Below are 19887 nucleotides of genomic sequence, written 5' to 3' on the forward strand. Positions count from 1 at the left end.
AACTTGTCTGAACTCGTTACTGCGGTCTTTGTGGGTGAGAATTGCACTACATGTCATATTTCTTTGGTCGTTTAATAATCACCTTTTGGGTGGTATACTTTTAGTGTTATTCGAAGCAGTTGTTATAGATTATATGCTCAGGGGAGGGATGATTCCAAAGTTAAATCTTGTGTTCTTAGAAATCTCATGGGTATAAGATCGCTCTCTTTGACATTGTTCACAAAGATGGGTAAGACCTGTAATTGAAGACATTAGACACTATTTATTCTTCTAACATCTGTATTTCTTCCAGGCCGAAAATAGTTCAAATGGAATAAAAGACGCCTCAACCAATATGACCAAGGACGTCACTATCGAATCCATGATGACGTCAGAGGAAGGATTTCGTTTTGTACGCGACATTCTAGGTGTGACGTCACCTGAAGACAAGATGATCTCTGACCCAAAAGGGCTCCTAAATGATATTGTGTGTTCCTGGCAACAAATCATCCCGTATCAAACAATTCGCAGCATAGCCACGCCCAGCAAAGACAGGCATCGACCGAAACTTTCGGAGATCAAAAACGATATATTGGCAAAATATGGTGGTCGCTGCTACCATAATAATGTCGGATGCTTCATGGTAATAAAAACTCTTGGTTACCACGCAACCCTGGTACCAGGTGATGTCCTTGGTCTGAAAAGCGGCCATGTGGTAATCATAATCTACAACCTATCTGGAGAAGGTAGCAAGCACATGGCGGATGTGGGCACAGGGGGCTGGCCGACATTTCAGCTGATCCCGCTGGATTTTGAGAAGGAATCCCCCGAATACCACGAGTCCTTCTCGCGCTACAAGTTTGTACGACGAGGTGACCTCATCTTACGACTTCACAACGCTGAAAACGACTCAGCGGGAGCGGATTTCTTCAAGAAAACCTTGAAGGACGGCTGGTACACTTATTCCGAAATCCGTCATGAAATGCCAGTAGACGTTTCCCACTTCGATGACGTAATGTCGATGTTGTATACCACGATTTCGGAGGACAGCACACTTCTCAGACGCTTTTGGTGCATAGCCTTTCCTAACCGGCGACTCCTTTCAATCAGGAACACCACCCTCTTGATAGAGAACGAAGAAGGCAAGGTGCAGAAAACCTATTTCCGGTCACGTGAAGAAATGATCGCCACTTCCTCTCGCTTCTTTCCTCAGTTTACTGAAGCCATGCTGAATGCCGCCATGGATGATGAGAACATTAAACTAGACTTCAACCGGAAGTAGCCCTCCAGTGTCATTTCAATGTTTGATAGATTGGCTGTCAAATTTATTAACAGAGCGCATATCTTTTGCTGTTGAAACACTTCAAATATTGGTTTCATTTTACATCGCTTTTTGCTGCACGTTTTCATTCACACGAATTGAATTTTGCTTGATTTCAAATTGAAAAGACGTATTCTTGATTTATGACACCGTTCCTTATCTCAGATGTATCCTCGTATAAAACGTTATTATAGTTCCCTTACCTATAAGAAATACAAGTCTTGATGGTCTCTCCAAATACTGTAGAATATCCATTTTATCGGTGCTCGGTATACTTTATTCTAACGACAAGTTCAACATCATTATTTCAATCGGACATGCCATTATCTTATCAGCTCGTGTGTTTGTGATTCATTTTCTTAATTATAATTTAATGATTTCAGTGTTTTATTTTTGTTTCCTTGTGACCCATTCATCTACAGATATCATAGTCCTCTTCTATGTTATCCTGTTATAGTCTTCATCTGTATTGTTTTCAATAATTATTTCCTGAAAAACAATCCGCCAGGATTTTTCTTTCACTTGTGCGCATCATTTGTGGATGCGTTTTTGCGTGAGTGTGTGTGTGTGTGTATGTGTGTGCGTGTGTGTGTATAAGTGTGTGAAAGTGTGTTTGTTGTTATGAATGAGACTACGGGTATGTGTGTGTCTATAATTAGTGTACTTACACATATGACTTGCGTATGTTTGTTAAGAGATATGTGGGCGTTATTTCTAAAATGTTTGTGTGTATGCCTAAAATGTTTCTACCTTTCCAAATGATTCTTTCATGACTTAATTACATGTTTGGAACATCATAATTTATTTTTTTTTTCATGTCTATGGACTTTTTTATATCTAAATCTGACTCAAACTGCAGGTGACAGACGGAAATGTTATGTTAAATCAGAATTTGCACAATTCTATTAATTTTTACCTTGTTTCTCAGGACCGTGATGCAAATCAGAATGCAAATCGATCTATCCTTAATAATAATATTAATCATTCTGATGATATGAAATATATGAAATGACTGAGTAATCGATCGATAATAAAGCAGTTGTTACTTTCAAAATGAGTAACGTGGCTTTGTGATTAAAAAAATATTGTGTAACTCAGAAATATGAATTGCAGAATCATTTATATCATATTATTGTACTTTTCAATTCAATTCAATTCAATTTAATTCAAACTTTATTTCACTTTTCGAAAAGAACATAAACATTTCATTTTCTTTGGTAACATAAGAATAAGGTTGCATAATCAAAACAAAGTAAATTGAAAAAACAATTGTGGAACCTTGGGGTGACAAAAACGTTGTAAGGAAAATTGATTGAGTGAAGTGATACGATATAACATTACGCAACACATCGAAAAATGGAGGGACCCACTAAAAAGACAATGCTTGTGGAATGTGGGCCCCTCAGATACAGAATGTCAATAGAAAATGAATTGATGCAAAAAGGGAAAAAGGTTGGAAATAAAGTTTGGAAAAAAATCTGGAAGCCCACTAAGAAGACAGAGTAACAGACAGACACACATACACAGTCGAATAGACATTAAACGAGGCTGGGGCGACAAAACTTATATTAAAAGGGGGACTAAAATATAAGAGAGAACGAGACAAGACTAATATAACATACTTGCACCTGTATCCACTTCCACACGTCCATACGCATGTTCACTCGGCCTCACACACGCACGCACGCACACACACACACACACACACACACAACTACATTCGCATAATCGCACTCAATATTCATAAGTTCCAGGCCCCAACAATCATTCTCGTAAGGAACCTTCACATGAGTTATAGATTTAAATGATGATACATGTACTTTAATCAAAGTTACCAACCCATAGAAAATATTAGACCATAGTTCAGTGAGATAAATGACAGTTTTACTACTACTTCAAACCAAATTTGTTAGGCTTATTTGTTAATCATGGGCATGTCAGTCATAATACTGCAAACCACATCGTCGCTGACCTGATCAACAACTTTAGCTTTAACTCACTGGAATTCCCAACTACTAAGCAGGAATTTTAATCATTAGAATGACATCCTACCTTCCCTACCGGAAAGAACGCAGTATCCCACAGTGTGTTCACATAGTCGACTATGTGAAAACGCTCGAATTTAACAGTGTGAAGATGATTTCGCAATGTGGTGTGGTTTTCACAGAGTGTTCACATAGTAATGCTTTGTTTCACACTGTGAATTGACGACTCACATTGTGTTCAATGCTCGAATTTGACAGTGTGATAAGATTTCACAGTATTTTCACACTGTGTTCACACTGTGACTCTCACACTATATGTGGGACACTGTGTTATTTCCAGAAGGGTCTCTTCAACATTTTACTTTTTCTGCAATTGGTTATACTGTACCGTATGTGCCCCCACAAAAAAAGGAAATAAAAAGAATACAACATGACCCCCGGCATCGATAACTTTAAAAATGGTGAATCAATCTAAATTTCAGGGTATGAAAGAATAAGTTATTTCCCACATTTTACAGAAAACTCCATCCGATTTGCTTCAGTGGTCGAAGAGAAATGAGGATTATTGTAGAACATGTCAGGAATCCCTTAATTCCCTCAAAGCTCTGCCCATTCTTTTCACACACAAATATGGAGTCTGAGAGCAACCAAGTGAATAACATGAAAGAAACAGACCCAGTGATTTAAAAGTGACTAACAAAAGACATTGCGAGGGAACATGCAAGTTATGCTGAGTCGAGGTGAAAATGCATTCCAATGTCTTTTGTGAAACATTTCAGTACTTTAGCAATGAATGACAGATGAGGTCATCTGAGGAATATTGATTTGGAAGGATTTTTTGTGGGCGTTCCCAAGTAATCTGAATAACAATAGAAAAAAAAAGTTATGGAATATTCTAGATATTCGCTTCACCTCAAAAGTGATGTTAAGGGTATCATAAATCAACACAAATCAACACGCATTTAGATTTCAGGGGCCCTTACATAGGAAGTGGGAGAAAAATACCCATCCTTCCACGCCTTTGCTGCGCATGATCCTGGACCCTCTTCAAAACCCGCACTGACTGGACTTTTATACAGCATTTATCCTGTTGCCGAAGCGGCAAAGAACATTCTGGGTCTCTGAATGCGCTATTATACACATTCAAACTTGAGTCAACCTTTCGCATGCTGACTCTTGTGGCATTGTGTTCTTCACTGTATTCATTTACCATCCGTGTCCGTGAAACACCTTACTGTTACCCACTTTTCACTGAAATGCCTTCATTTCTATAGGGTACTGTCTGTATTGATGAGAGCTCAACAACAAACTACAGGAGACTGTCGGTAACGGTCGATTTAGGAGCTCGAAAGGCTGATTGAAGGGAGTAGAACTTTCCATGAGAAATGGTGAGTAATTTGTCAAATCTGGCTCTTAAATGAGTCTATGGGGATGTCTTTTAAAATTCCAACGTGTTGTTATTGTTTTAATAGGGCCTATTCCTTTTTTGTTTAGATAACATCTTGATATCTGTAAATTGAAATCAGGTACGTCAGTGAATAATAATGAAGTCCTATTTACCCAGGGTAGACTCTTCAGTGTTGCCACTGCTCTCCCAGAGGGCCCTGCCATTGTTATTACCCTAGCGTTGCCAGGCACCCATTTATACACCTGGGTCGAGAGGGACATGGTGGGTTAAAACATCTTGTCCAAGGAAGTAAGCGCTGGGCTTGATTCGAACGGTCGAATTCGGGTCCGCAGGTCGGGAGTCGGGAGTCTCAAGGGGCGATCACACATTTCCGGTTTAGATGGCGGTTCATGGCGGTTCTCAAACCGCCGTGAACCGTGTCTCAACGATGGCGGAAAGCACTTGAACGCAATGTAACTACGTTCTCAACACGTTTTGAACACGGCGCTAACGCGGATTCGCGCGGTAGTAAGACGGATCTCCCTGAAGAGTGGAGGAGTCCATACCAAGCCCTTGTAGTTGGATGCAATCTGAGCCCTTTCAATCGTCTTCAGTGGGTTACCAAGGAGGTATTGCTTTGTTAGGTACAAAAAGATAATTTCAAAAGAAATAGCGAAAAATTGTAACACCCTGTATATTTACAGATTGACATAAGTGATGCAATAAGCAATTGTTTTCAAGTTTCAACATGCGTCTTTTCTCTCTCTTTTAACTTTTAAAATATCTGTATTAACTGTTATTAAAAAGACATACATGTCAAAGTAGAATCCAACATAGTTTACAAATTTCCTTTGCAGGTTTATATATATCAAGTGATGTAGAAGTACTTGCTTGTTTCAACATCTCTTTTTTTCTCCTTTCTTAATTAAGTTTTCACATATCCCTAACAACAGTCAATGAAAAGACATACATATCAAAGAAGAATATAGTTTATCTACATAGCTTCCTGTCTATTTACAGGTTCACGTAACATAATAATGTTTTTTTTTCCAAGTTTCAACATCGCTTTTCCCTCTAGTCTCTTAAGTTTCAACATGTCTGTATCAACATGTACTCTTACAAAAAGGCATACATAATCTCGAAAGCAGAACCCAACATATTTACATAAGTCTTCTGTGTATAACTTACAGGTTCACGTAGCTGGCCATCTTTTAAGCTATCAAGCTTTAACAAAGTTATGCACACGGCTTTTAAAGTAACTGATGTACTACTCAACAAACCTACCAACTTTTTGAATATCAAATTTTCTGTTTTACTCTATGTGTTAAAATAAAAGAGCGATAAAACTTTAGCATTCAATACAATATTTACCCCATCTAGCATTACGGGTTTATCTTTGCTTTTTTCCCCATTTTTTTATTGCTCCTCAACGAAGTGTCCCAGGAGGCATTATTCTCTTTTAAGTTCAACATTTGATTTTGCATGAAAAGTTATGGCGGTGTTGACACGGTATTTCCATGGATCTTGCGGTGCAAACACGGAGGAGCCGTTCTTTACACGGTGGACGGTGTTTTGCACACGGTCCATTTCAAACCGCCAAGACCGCCACGAAAAATTAAACATGTTTAATTTTTTCTGGCGGTTCTCCGCGGTTCCCAGGGTTTATGGCGGATGAGTGACGGATGACCAGGGTTTGTGTACGGTGTGAACACGGCTTTTCCGAACCACCATGAATCGCCATTTAAACCGGCGATGTGTGATTGCACCTTTACCCACTATGCCACTATGCCACTACGCCACCGCGCCCCCGAGTACAGAGAAATATTAGAAGTAGTAAGAAGCAAAAGGAACGGAGGGACCTGCTAAATAAAAAAAAAAAACATACAAAAGCATATTTGAACTTTGTACGATGTTGTTCTGTTATTTACCCAGCGGAACAATTGTGCTTTAAACCTTTGATCAGCTACAGACTAAAGGTCAACGATTATGAATATGTTAATACGTTCAGACTTATCATATGCGTCACAATGACTTATAGATGCAAATTAGTTTAGTTGATAGTTCTTTGCATATCTCCGTTCCATCAGCACACAAATATCTATTCTTTTTTTCTTTTGTAACATGGAAATGAAACCCCACATCATAATCTCTTCTTTCATGTCAATCATGAAGAGATGTAGTCGCTGCAGAGCTGCGATAATTAACCCGACGGCGATTTCTAGAGGTGGTTAATTGCGCCCGCAGCGGTAAATCTCAACCCACTATCTCTTCGGAAATATTCATACATATGCAGCATTGCCCATTGTAAGGTCACAAAATGATAGCCTCAACTATTAATAAAATCCGTCCCATGATCAGTCAATGCAATTTCAGAAAAATAAAAGAGCTGTACATGAATTTCTCGGTATCTGGCCCAGGTAGGCTGGGTGAAATATTAATGCACTGATCAAACATTCGGGGAAAATTCGTCATGGTAAGAGAAAAAAGTCTCCTTTGCGGCAATGATATGACATTGTCATCTGAAACTTCACCAAGGAATCTTGATAGTGAGTATATACATTGGCTGGAATGTTAGAAATGAAAAGGCATACCATCATTAATTCAATTATAAATGTTCATTAATGATGTAGGTTAATGTAGAGGACCGAAGTCTCGAGACAATATTTAAAACAGCATAATCATATTGTATAATCTTAGTGAAAGGTCACAGTTCAAGATCAGAGGTCACTGCGCCTAGATGACAAGGTCATTTTTGCGATGTCGTCTGCTAAAAGTGCCCTGTTGCCATATCGTGGGGTAAAATATTAAAACATGAGTGCTTGACATCACAAGGAATAAAATTGAATTCATGGCATCTCTATTGCACCTTCCAATCGACATATTAAGCAGACCACGTGTTGGAACAAATCAATTATGCTTTCCTACTGAAGTAATGGGTAAAACTTGTCTGAACTCGTTACTGCGGTCTTTGTGGGTGAGAATTGCACTACATGTCATATTTCTTTGGTCGTTTAATAATCAGCTTTTGGGTAGTATACTTTTAGTGTTATTCGAAGCAGTTGTTATAGATTATATGCTCAGGGGAGGGATGATTCCAAAGTTAAATCTTGTGTTCTTAGAAATCTCATGGGTATAAGATCGCTCTCTTTGACATTGTTCACAAAGATGGGTAAGACCTGTAATTGAAGACATTAGACACTATTTATTCTTCTAACATCTTTATTTCTTCCAGGCCGAAAATACTTCAAATGGAATAAAAGACGCCTCAACCAATATGACCAAGGACGTCACTATCGAATCCATGATGACGTCAGAGGAAGGATTTCGTTTTGTACGCGACATTCTAGGTGTGACGTCACCTGAAGACAAGATGATCTCTGACCCAAAAGGGCTCCTAAATGATATTGTGTGTTCCTGGCAACAAATCATCCCGTATCAAACAATTCGCAGCATAGCCACGCCCAGCAAAGACAGGCATCGACCGAAACTTTCGGAGATCAAAAACGATATATTGGCAAAATATGGTGGTCGCTGCTACCATAATAATGTCGGATGCTTCATGGTAATAAAAACTCTTGGTTACCACGCAACCCTGGTACCAGGTGATGTCCTTGGTCTGAAAAGCGGCCATGTGGTAATCATAATCTACAACCTATCTGGAGACGGTAGCAAGCACATGGCGGATGTGGGCACAGGGGGCTGGCCGACATTTCAGCTGATCCCGCTGGATTTTGAGAAGGAATCCCCCGAATACCACGAGTCCTTCTCGCGCTACAAGTTTGTACGACGAGGTGACCTCATCTTACGACTTCACAACGCTGAAAACGACTCAGCGGGAGCGGATTTCTTCAAGAAAACCTTGAAGGACGGCTGGTACACTTATTCCGAAATCCGTCATGAAATGCCAGTAGACGTTTCCCACTTCGATGACGTAATGTCGATGTTGTATACCACGATTTCGGAGGACAGCACACTTCTCAGACGCTTTTGGTGCATAGCCTTTCCTAACCGGCGACTCCTTTCAATCAGGAATACCACCCTCTTGATAGAGAACGAAGAAGGCAAGGTGCAGAAAACCTATTTCCGGTCACGTGAAGAAATGATCGCCACTTCCTCTCGCTTCTTTCCTCAGTTTAGTGAAGAAGTGTTGACGGCTGCTATGGATGATGGAAATATAAAACTGGACTTCAACAGAAAGTAGCCTCCAATGTTTTATTACGCATTATTAAGCATTATTTTGAGTGGATTTGGAGCAGTCGCTGCTCGTATGGAGTGATGCTTGTATACATAATCACCTACATTGATGACAGCTCTAGTCATTACCGCCGTAACCCGTTGAGGACGAGTTCCCGGGTATACCCAGGCATGTTTCTATTGAAAAATGCGTGTTGTAGCAACTCAGCTAGTCCCGTCCACCCCAAAATAGATAAACTTCAAAAGAAAGAGGAAAATATTCCCTACAGAATGATACAAATGTGATATAAATCAGATAAGTGATATGTTTCATCAAAGGGCACCGCTCCGCGGCGACCGACGTTCGATATCTGGGCTGTCTATTTTTGTCAAGTTTCTGTATTATTTTTCATCATCACCTGTGGATACTCGCCAAAATGGCAGGTATACAGGTAAAGACCAATCTGGCCATATTTCTTGTGATTTTGGTTTTTACTGTGGAATTCGGGACTGGATTTGAAACTGAAACTTGGATACACCCAGCTACCAGCTTAACATACACACGGGACGACCTGCTCGACTAGGGAAAACGCCTGCAGCTGCTAATGTGTCTGAGGGATATGAAACTCATTTAAACTCAATGCAGTTTGCTTACAGGGGTAATAGGTCAGTGGAAGATGCCGTTTTGCTGTACTTGCATAATGCCCTGCAGCACTTGGACTCACCAGGACATAATATGTACGATCAACTTTCTTTGATTTTTCTAACGCTTTTGAAATAGTGACCTTTTATGTTAACACGGAAATTGGTTGACTTGGGTGTCAATCCTCACATCACGTTGTTAATTCATAACTTCTTGTTGAATAGATCACAGAGAGTCAAGGTTGGTCATCATATCTCCGATGCTCGCACTGTCAGTGTTGTCGTGCACAGGGATGTGTTCGCTCACCTGTTTTATTTTCTTTGTATACTAGCGAATTCACCGCTCAAGGTGACAAATGCCTGGCTATCAAATATGCTGATGATACAGTCATCTCAGGGTATTTGAATTCAAACAATGTGGACAGCTACTCAGAAATCGATCGATTTGCTCAGTGGTGTGACTCACATTATCTTCATTTGAATGTTAACAAAACATAAGAAATGATAATAGATTTCAGAAAGAACTGTGAACATGTAACTCTTCGTATCCATAATAGCCCTGTTGAACAGGTCTCCGAGTACAAGTACCTAGGCACAAAACTCTCTAATGATTTGGACTGGACTGCAAATACACTAATGATTTAAAAAAAAAAAAACCGGCAACTCAAACGCTTTTTTTTTTTTCATCAGGCAATTGAGCAAACTGAGGTTTGATAGAACACTGATGGTTCTTTTCTACAAGTCCTTTATCCAGTCTATTGTCATGTATAACTTCATTTGTTTTTACGGCAATCTTATACATAAAAGGACAGGGCCACAATTGATAGACCACGAAAGTGTGCGCAAAAGATCATTGAGTTGGAATTGCCAGTGGTACAGGATTTATACGTGGAAAGAATGATGGTCAAAGTAAACAAGACAATGACCGATGTAACACATCCTCTGTACGGTTACTATTGCCTGAGCAGATCAGGTATCAGACTCTGTCCTCGTCGCACAAAGGGTACTGTTTTAGAAGTTCTGTTGTCCCGGATTCCATTCACACATATAATGCCAGAGTAATAACATAAGTTTTTAAGATTAATTTTTGGTGTAATTTCATTATTATACTCCCGCATACCCAAAGTGTATAAGAGGGTGTATAGGAATCTGAATGTGGTTGGTCGGGTGGTCGAGCGGTTCGTCGCAAAGTTTGCGTCGCGATTTTTTTTTTACAGGTCTGAATTAATTTTGATGAAATTTTGGGTATATGGTTATATTGAGTTATTATTTCCACAAGTTTGAAGTAATTGAATTTAAATTTGGTGTATATGATGAAACTGAGGTGTATAGATTTGTAGGATACGTTTCTCGTATGTGTTTGTTGGAGAAAGCATCGCCATGGTAATTTTATTTTTCTTTTACTTTGTGGAGTGAATTATTTTCACAGTATTTAAATACTGTTATTTTAAATTTGGAATATGTTATGATTTATAGGTGTAGTTTAATATGTAAGACACACTTTGTGTTATTTTGATGAGGCGCTGCCATGGTAACGGTATATATGTGTTTCTTTTATTTGAAATTTTTTGGAGTGATTATACAAATATACATTGGGATATGTAGGTGATAAATGTTTGGTGTATAATGATGATGCAGGAAAGGATATTAATGAATATATCTATGAGTTTAATAATTGCATAAAAGTGATATATATATTAATGGTTTTTGTATAGTTGTATATATCGGGTTAATGTATTACGTTGTTATGGTGCATATGTTGTTGTATACTGGAGTTAGTTTCATTCGTATTCTGTGATATGTCTGTGGTGTACCTGTGATGTATTTAATGTTTATTTTGTTGTGATATCCAATGTACAAAGAATTTCCAGAGTGGACAATAAAGTAATCAATCAGGAAGATATGTCATTCTGAAATTTCACATGATAGGACATAAAGAATGATAGGGCTGCCATGACAGTCCTATCTTCATTTCTTTTAAAAAAAAAAAACCACATTAAGCAGTTGTCATTTTTAATTCTTACAACTTTTGAAACGATGATGCCACTGCTTAAGAATTATTATATATGAATAGAATATAATATTATAAATGAATAGAATATATTGATGGAGCATGATCAATTTCAACTTATTCTAATGATCCCTTTATTTTTATTGCTGTGAAGTTTAACATCCTGTTTTTCGTTGTTGTAGTCGTCGTCGAAATAATTGCAAAGAGCACGGCTCGGTCAAGTTAAGTGCTTGAATAGACCCTATACATTCTAGAAAGTCTTTTTATTTTACAAGCTTTTCAAGAGCGTGTGATTTCTATTGAGTATTTAGATATTCTATAATCGTCCATTTGAATTGAGCTATAAATATCATTTGAAAGTTTAGTGTTTTCTCTTTTGCACTCTCTTCTTATCTAAAAATCCTTATCTGACAACTTTTTGTTGGGTTTCTAAGGCAGAGTCACATACATCATGTATATTTATCTTGTTTACATGTTTTGTATATGCTTATTGCACATTACTACTGCTTATATTTATCTATTTGTGAAATATTCTGTTATCATTTTATTTGTTATTCTTTGTGTCTTCGAAACTTGTGTGTAAATTTTATTTGATTGAATGGAGAAATAAACCAGAAGAAACCAATTATGTATACATAATTATATCGACATAACCGTATTGTCAATGTTCAATGAACTTAGTGTTTGCACTCTCTGAGCACTGAAAAATAAGACAATCAACATGCACGTCTTCAATGACAGATCCTTAAATGACATACTGGATGACTCTATTATGGGAACTTGCAAAGATAATCCAGAACAAATCTGACATCCCATGTTGTCTGATATTTGAAATTGAAAAAAAAAAAAATCTTTCATTAAACGCGAAATCCAAGGATGAGACTTGAATGTGTATCCATCAGTAAGACGCTTGAAGAACAACAACCGATGAGAGTGCTAATCTCACGGTAGTTAAGGCACTGTAATACGCGTTCTGAAAAAGAAAAGCGCCAGAAAGTCCAATATCTACTTTACAGGTGCTTGCAACGGCTTGTACCCTCACATCAACAGATGGTTACTGAATGTGGTGGTGCAAAAGGATGATGATTCGTGGAGAATATAAATCTTTATGTCCTCTGCATTCTGCAATATGATTTCATATCGGCTTCAGACTCGGCCAGTTCAACACCTTTATCTGGGGGTTAGCTTCCATATTAATCTAATTGAATAATGATTATTTGGCTATTAGCAGCTGAGTAAAAACCTAGCAGCTGTTATAAAGCAGTGTTTCTTCTCTATGTTCTCCGATAATACAATATCATAACCTCCGTGACAATCGATGAGTGCAAAGCTATTTTGTTAAAGTGGGCACTAATAATGTGCCAATACGGCGGGAATACACTGAAGTGTATGGCACAGTCATGTCTGGCGACGGTGTCTGAATAGGGGTAATGATCTCTTTCGTCACCTTATGACGCATTACAACTAGTGTGTATTAAGATGTGAAAATATTAACCCGCTCCATACTGAATTCTGAAATCCCCATTTTCCAAGATCCACTTAGTGTTTGCAACGGATTTTTTTTTTTCAGTACCCCCTCATTCCGCATAAAATCAAAGGTAACTCGAACTGCACTAGATTATACCCTTATCTTCAAAACTCTTCTCCAAAGTAGCATTCGAACAGTCCCATAACATGAGCCGTTTTGTCAGATATTTTCTTCTGACAAACTGTTATAAGCTACTGAAATCCTTGCATCTGATTGGCCGAGAGGAAATTGGACAAATTTGTGGGACAAAAGGCTCCTTGAAATTCACCCAGTAAGTCACTGACATCTATAAAAGATAGGTCAAAGATGCTTGGTCTGATGACCCTTCAGTGAGACCAACCTTCTGTACTCTTTCTCCCAGGAAGTTGTAGATTCGCTTGATAGAATTCCAGCTTGGGGAGGAAAGGTGAGGGTGGGAGATCGCTGCGGGGTTAAGCAATATAACATCGGTTTGTAGACTGTTGTACAAGTTGTTGGTGATGTCATCAACTGCAGTGATATACTGTGTCTTACTCGAATAGGCCTTATGTTGTTGAAAGTCTGTAAATAATATGTTTTGAATATTGTAAAACATGAACTTCGTTGGGCTACATCATTTCAAAATATTACATTAAAACGTAATGTAAAATGCTTATACAATGTATACATTGAATAGCCACTGCAGAAGTTCTTCTCCAAGATATCATATATTATCATCTTTTGCTTGCTCTTAACAATTAGGAAAATGGAATCAAATCAAAACAAAACAAAAAGTCACGATAATGACGATTAATGACGAAATTTTAGGTATTTGTTTTACCTGATACCTGAAATTTACGGACTCAAAGTATCACGGCGTGTTTGCTGTCGTGATAGAGATTGTTCGCATTACATCAATGCAGTGCCAGATAGAAAGAGATCACGTGATTGTGAAACAATGTACGAGGTGTTGCAAAAAACATTTCCATTTTTTCGTTCGTTCGTACTTTATTTTGCTTCTCACATCAAATCACATAAAAAATGAATAACATCAATGTGACAAAGGCAAACCAAACATAACCAAATGACAAAGGAGCGATACAAAACAAAAGTGCAGTTTGTACTACATGCATACCAAATCTTTGGAAAACATTGATAGTTACATATAATAATATGAATAAGGCAGTACATTTGATTAAATAAGGAAGTAGGAGACCGTCAGCATAAGCATAGCTTGACTGGGCTGATGGCTTCATTGGGAAATATAATTCGGGTTTGCCTCTCACAGAAAGTACAGATTGTTGTTGTTTTTTATTTTTTGTTGTTCTACATTACAATAGTGTGTTTTAGAGGGGAAAAGAAGATGTGAGTGATTGTTGTGCTAGTGCAATAGGTGTGTTAAACATCTGTGTTGGGGCCATTTATTATATATAATTATTCTTCAGTATATCAATACAATAATACTGATGATTTCAAACCGCAACATAAAGAGAATCATATAAATCATTATACTTTATTTTACTAAATATATTGAGTTATAATATATTTCTTTGAATTAGCTTTAAAAGAAAACAGAGACGTTCGTGTCCTAATAGTCATCAGGCGGGTAAAGCATTCCATGTATCAGGTCCGTGATGCCTCACTGACCTGTGAGCTATAAGAGATTTTGGATTATGTAGATGAAAATCTGTTGAGTGTCTGGTAGGTTACGAATGAATGTTAACATTGTAATCGAAAAAGTTTTGAAAGGACTGTGGTAACAAATTTTGCGGTTACTTGTACATAAATACAGAAGTTTCAAACTTATGTATATCATCAATTTTTAACGCGTTTAGCTGCTTAAATAACGGGGTTGAATGAGCTGAGTACGTAGAGTGTGAACATATTCTGATCGCCTTCTTTTGCAATAAAAACAATGGATTTATCTGCGTCTTATTACAATTACCTCAAACAATATTACAATAAGCCATATAAGGGAAAATAAGTATATTGTAAAGCATACGTAATGATTTAGATGACAATAAATATCGCAATTCATATAATATACCAATCTGTCTGGATATGACAGTTGTCATATTCCTTATATGATCTTTATGATCATATAAGGAATTTTGTGCTTTCATTTTTTATCATGACTTTTGATCCTTAATAGTTCGAAAACTACACATCGGATAACATTGTCATTGATATGAGTAATAGCTGAATAGTGTACAAATTAGTTGGAGGTGGTTTGAATAAGAGAGCATGAATCAGTTTCGTTAAATGATTGATTTTACATTTAAGTTCCAGATTTTGGTCAACTTTGAACCCTCTGTACAAAAATTGGACTTTACACAAGAACCAATTTTGTGTATGTGAGTGTGTGATCACAATGACCCTGAACAATAGACATGAATACCACGAATACCACCTTTTCAAAGCTCTGCTGACTAGGCTTTTAGACTCTTGCTCCAAGGCACATGAATGCTTTATGATAATTCAGGATGGATTGCCCTGGGCACTGCTAGTCTGAATTCGTGATAAAGGGTAAAATGCAAGCACATGAAAAACAAAAGTAAGCTTATGTTTTCATGCGTTTCGTTACAGCTACATTCAGGATGAATAAAGACTAGCTGGGATAGAGGAATTTCTCATGAATATGTAGGGAGCTTTCAAACCCTGGCCATTGTTCAGGATCATTGCCTGGGTCTTAACCACACACTCCCATACACACCAATTGACCCTTGTGCAAAATTAAATTTTGTACATAGGGTTGAACATAGAACAAAATCTGAAAAATAACTTGAAAATTAATGTTAAATCTAATAAAGTTGATTTTTGCTTTCATTTTTAAATTACCTCCGACAAAATTGTGCACTATTCAGCTATTGCTCATATCAATATCAGTGTTATCTGACATGTGTCTGATATATAGTTTTTGATCTATTAAGGATCACAAGTGGGAAATGTTTTTTGTAACACTAGTATTACCTTTTCACGCAATCTTTACAGCACTCATGCTAAGGTTGGTTTGCCCAGGTCATAATGCAGTGGACTGTTTCAGCCTTTTATGAGATATTCAATAAGTATTGCGCGGAACGACGACTACATTGGCGTGTCAAATCATAGTTCGCATAAATATCTCGTGAGCAGTGACAAGGATACAACTCTTGGTGCAATATCATACTGAATAAGCGCACAACATCTCTCTATAACTGACTTTGCGACCCTCTCGTTCAATTTTGACTGGCTGCAAAATAATAGTTGATTGTCTTTGGTCGGCGGATGACGGCTGACTCTCTATTCAGGTGTTCAGACGTTTATGTAAATCCTTCAAGAAACGTCTCAGGAATAATTGCAGTGCAATTCATAGAAAATACTGCAAGCTTGTTCCTGTTTCCTACGCCTGTCCATTTCAGCGCCCGTATCTCTTCGTCGACAAAGGTAAGTAAAATGAACTAGTCGGTCAAGGACAGGATGATATGTTCAGCAGTGCCCTTAAACAGTACATTCACTAATTGCACATCTCATATTATCGTTCATTTTACATAAACTAAGGGATAATTCGTTTTACAGTTTACCGTGTGTGAGAGGGTAACAAATCATTTAGGTATTAGATCCCGCTTCATTTCTTCATTGCATGGAAGACCAGCTACTGCAGCTGAATATTGGTTATCCAGCCATTTTCTCAGATGGAAATTACGCAAATAAACGGACGGCATTATAACAAAGGTTCGTATTCCCAAAGTTTGCTAATCCAAAGACGAAACAAAGTTTGTAATTCCGTAAAGTTTTTTTTTTATCTCTTTCGGATTAGCCCTCGGAATAACGGAAGGACCTCTGATTTCGCAATTGTCGAACCCTTTTTCACTTTTTGATGAACAAAAATCCAGGTCTGCGAAATTTGGGTGTTTCATTTTCATGAACCTTTTGAATATTGTCACCTCTTTACACCCTGAAGCAACAGTTATCATATCATTTTCGAATTTCAAGTTTCGAATATAAATATCTTCCATGTTTCACATCATAGCTATGTAGGCGTATTACTTCTACTCGAAACAATAAAAATGATATGATATCTTGGATGTCCCCCTCATCTGTTACCTGTTCAAATCTAATAACTTGAAGTTGAATTGAATAATGTTTTGCTTTCGTTTTAATAGGCCAACAGAGGTAAACAAACGCCACAATGGAGGATGCTAAGACCACAGTTGAACTGACATCAGATGAGGTGATGACGTCAGAGGAAGCATTTACATTCGTTCACGAAGTACTGGAAGTGACGTCACCTAAAGAAAAAATGGCCTCTGATCCAGTCGCCTTCTTACATGAAATCTTGTATTCCTGGCAAGCAAACATGCCGTTCCAGACGGTACATAGCATTGCTACTCCAAAGAAGGACAGGCATCGTCCTACTCTGCTTGAGGTCAAAAATGACATACTGGTGAAGCTTGGAGGTCGCTGCTACCACAACAACGTCGGTTGTTATATGGTTATGAAAGCGCTTGGTTATCAGGTATCCCTGGTTCCAGCAAACACAGTTAGTATAAAAAGCACCCACGCGGTAATCATGGTCTACAATCTATCTGGGGAAGGTAGTAAGCACCTTGCGGATATGGGCACAGGGGGCTGGCCAACATTCCAGCCGATCCCGCTGGATTTTGAGAAGGAATCCCCCGAGTACCACGAGTCCTTTTTGATCTACAAGTTTGTACGCCAAGGAGACGTCATTGTTCGCCTGCACAACGTGGAAAGCGACCCAGCAGGAGCCAATTTCTATAAGGCATCCTTTAAAGATGAGTGGTACACCTATGCATCCATTCGCTTCAACACTCCTGTTGCCGTGTCACATTTTGACAATGTTATGACGAGGCTGTACACTCAGGTTAATGATGACTTGCCATTACTTTCAAAGTTGTTGTGTATAGCCTTTCCCAAAGGTCGATTTCTTTCAATCAACAACACCACGCTCTTGGAAGAGCAAGAGAATGGGTGGGTAAAGAAAACCTACCTCAGGTCACGTGATGAGATCATAGACGTGTTTAAACGCCACTTTCCACACTTTGATGAAAGTACCATACATGCAGCGATGGACGATGAGTTTGTCAAACTAGATTTTAGTAAGGGACTTCCAACCGCTTAAAGCTTTTCAATGAAATTTGGAGATTTTGTTTCGATTGTTTCCCCCATTGGAATACGACTTTGCAAGCTACACTGTTACATTTTGGGAAAGAACACTCGTAACCGATACAAGTTAGATAGTACTTTAAATCAAGAATTTGTGGATTGTTTAATTGATATAGTTTAAGAAGCGATTTTCTTCACTTTGTCTTCCTCTACAAATTCAATTTGTTAAGATCGCAATTGCTGATCTGTAAACTAACAAACATGTCGGAAAAAAGGAACCATTGGAAAGATACAAAACGAACACCAGCCGCCACGAAGATTCAATAAAGAACATGTTATTTTGTATAAAGTTATATACTTTGTTCCCGACTGGTCAGCCATGACTGTTAATTTCAACAAAATTCCTATTCAACATTTAAGCTTATAAAAGTGCCAGGTTGATAAGCTCTTTTTGTATTTTTTTTTATCATGCCAAGTAGGCCTATAAGCAATGTTGAAAAGGCCCTCGCCATGGGGCAAATCGAAGCTTGGAGGCTTAATAAAGTGTGGCTGAGAGACTAGCTGGCCGTCAGGCCATCATTAAATGAAAGCAAAATCCCGAGCAACACGAAATGTCAATAAAAACGACCCAGAAGCGGATTTCCGAAGATCACAGGTGGGGAGCAAAGACCATTAGACAATTGTTTTTTTCTTACCCTTATACCCCACAGGAATTACTACGGAAGAGAGCAAAATACTCTGGAATATGCTAATCGTAGCCGGGCAGCGCAAAAATATCTAGGATTACACCAGGAATGGTTAAATCATGAACGAGGAAATTTGCTTCGCCCCTTTTGCTTCAAAATACAATTACCAGCAGTAAGAGATGCCGAGATAGCACCTATAGCTAACCGGTCAGTGAGGCATCACGGACTTAATACATGGCATGCTTTACCCGACTACCTAAAAACATGAACATCTTTGTTTTTTTCAAAGCTAGTTTCAAGAAATATATTTTAACTTAATGTATTTGGTGAAATAAAGTATAATGATTTATATGATTTTGTTTATGTTTTGGTCTGAATTTATTAGTATTATTGTACTAATATTAAACTGAAGAATAATTGTATTTTATAAAATGGTCCCAAAACAAATACTCAAATCACCTATTGCACTCGCGCAGCACTCACTCACATCTTCTTTTCCCTCTAAGAAATACTACAATTGTAAAAATGTACTTTTTTTTTTTGAGAGGCAAACCTGACTTGTATTTCCCAATGAGGCCATCAGTCCAGTCAGGCTATGCTTAAAATGCTGACGGTCTCCTGCTTTCTTATTGAATCAAATGTACAGCATTATTTGCATTATATGGATATGTAACTATAAATGTTATGACTGTCAGTATGAACTGCACTTTTGTGTCGCTCCTTAGTCATTTGGTTATGTTTTGATTAACTCTTTCACATTGATGCAATTCATTTTTTATTTGATTTGATTTGACAAGCAAAATAAATACGAACCAACGAACAAGCATTAACCCTGGTCCCTTTTGAGTCATTATCAAACAAGTTAAAAGATTATGACATAATACTTTGGTATAAGTATATATTGAATTTATTCATTTAACCACGGTAGAAGCCTGCTATCAGCTTTAAGCTGTTTTTCCGCAAGGCCGTAAAATGATAATAAAACATAGAATCATACAATGAAGAGAATGCACATAAACAGACAAAATAATCATTACAAACGAACACGAAAAAAAATGGAAAAAAAGTCACAGAGTATACATTGTGTGAGAGACAGACCAAAAAATAGCAA

The 19887-nt window shown here is 37.8% G+C and overlaps 3 protein-coding genes across 3 annotated transcripts; all 3 read left to right on the forward strand.

Moving 5' to 3' along the window:
• Positions 1-334: 334 nt before the first annotated feature.
• On the forward strand, positions 335-1261 carry LOC139742095 (uncharacterized). Its single transcript, XM_071652658.1, has one exon. The coding sequence runs from the start codon at positions 335-337 to the stop codon at positions 1259-1261; it is 927 nt and encodes a 308-aa protein (XP_071508759.1).
• A 6685-nt stretch (positions 1262-7946) lies between these two features.
• LOC139742096 (uncharacterized) lies at positions 7947-8873 on the forward strand. Its single transcript, XM_071652659.1, has one exon. It carries the CDS (start codon positions 7947-7949, stop codon positions 8871-8873), a length of 927 nt encoding a protein of 308 aa, XP_071508760.1.
• Positions 8874-17152: 8279 nt separating this feature from the next.
• LOC139742097 (uncharacterized) lies at positions 17153-18106 on the forward strand. The gene has a single exon (XM_071652660.1). It carries the CDS (start codon positions 17153-17155, stop codon positions 18104-18106), a length of 954 nt encoding a protein of 317 aa, XP_071508761.1.
• Positions 18107-19887: the final 1781 nt, after the last annotated feature.

The sequence above is a fragment of the Diadema antillarum genome, unplaced genomic scaffold (assembly GCF_040938485.1).
Source record: "Diadema antillarum isolate AM-2024a unplaced genomic scaffold, OU_Dant_1.0 seq00000979_RagTag, whole genome shotgun sequence".
Lineage (NCBI taxonomy): Eukaryota > Metazoa > Echinodermata > Echinoidea > Diadematoida > Diadematidae > Diadema > Diadema antillarum.

Coding starts and splice junctions, on each gene's coding strand:
- LOC139742095 (XM_071652658.1), top strand. CDS start 335: ATGACCAAGGACGTCACTATCGAATCCATGATGACGTCAGAGGAAGGA.
- LOC139742096 (XM_071652659.1), top strand. CDS start 7,947: ATGACCAAGGACGTCACTATCGAATCCATGATGACGTCAGAGGAAGGA.
- LOC139742097 (XM_071652660.1), top strand. CDS start 17,153: ATGGAGGATGCTAAGACCACAGTTGAACTGACATCAGATGAGGTGATG.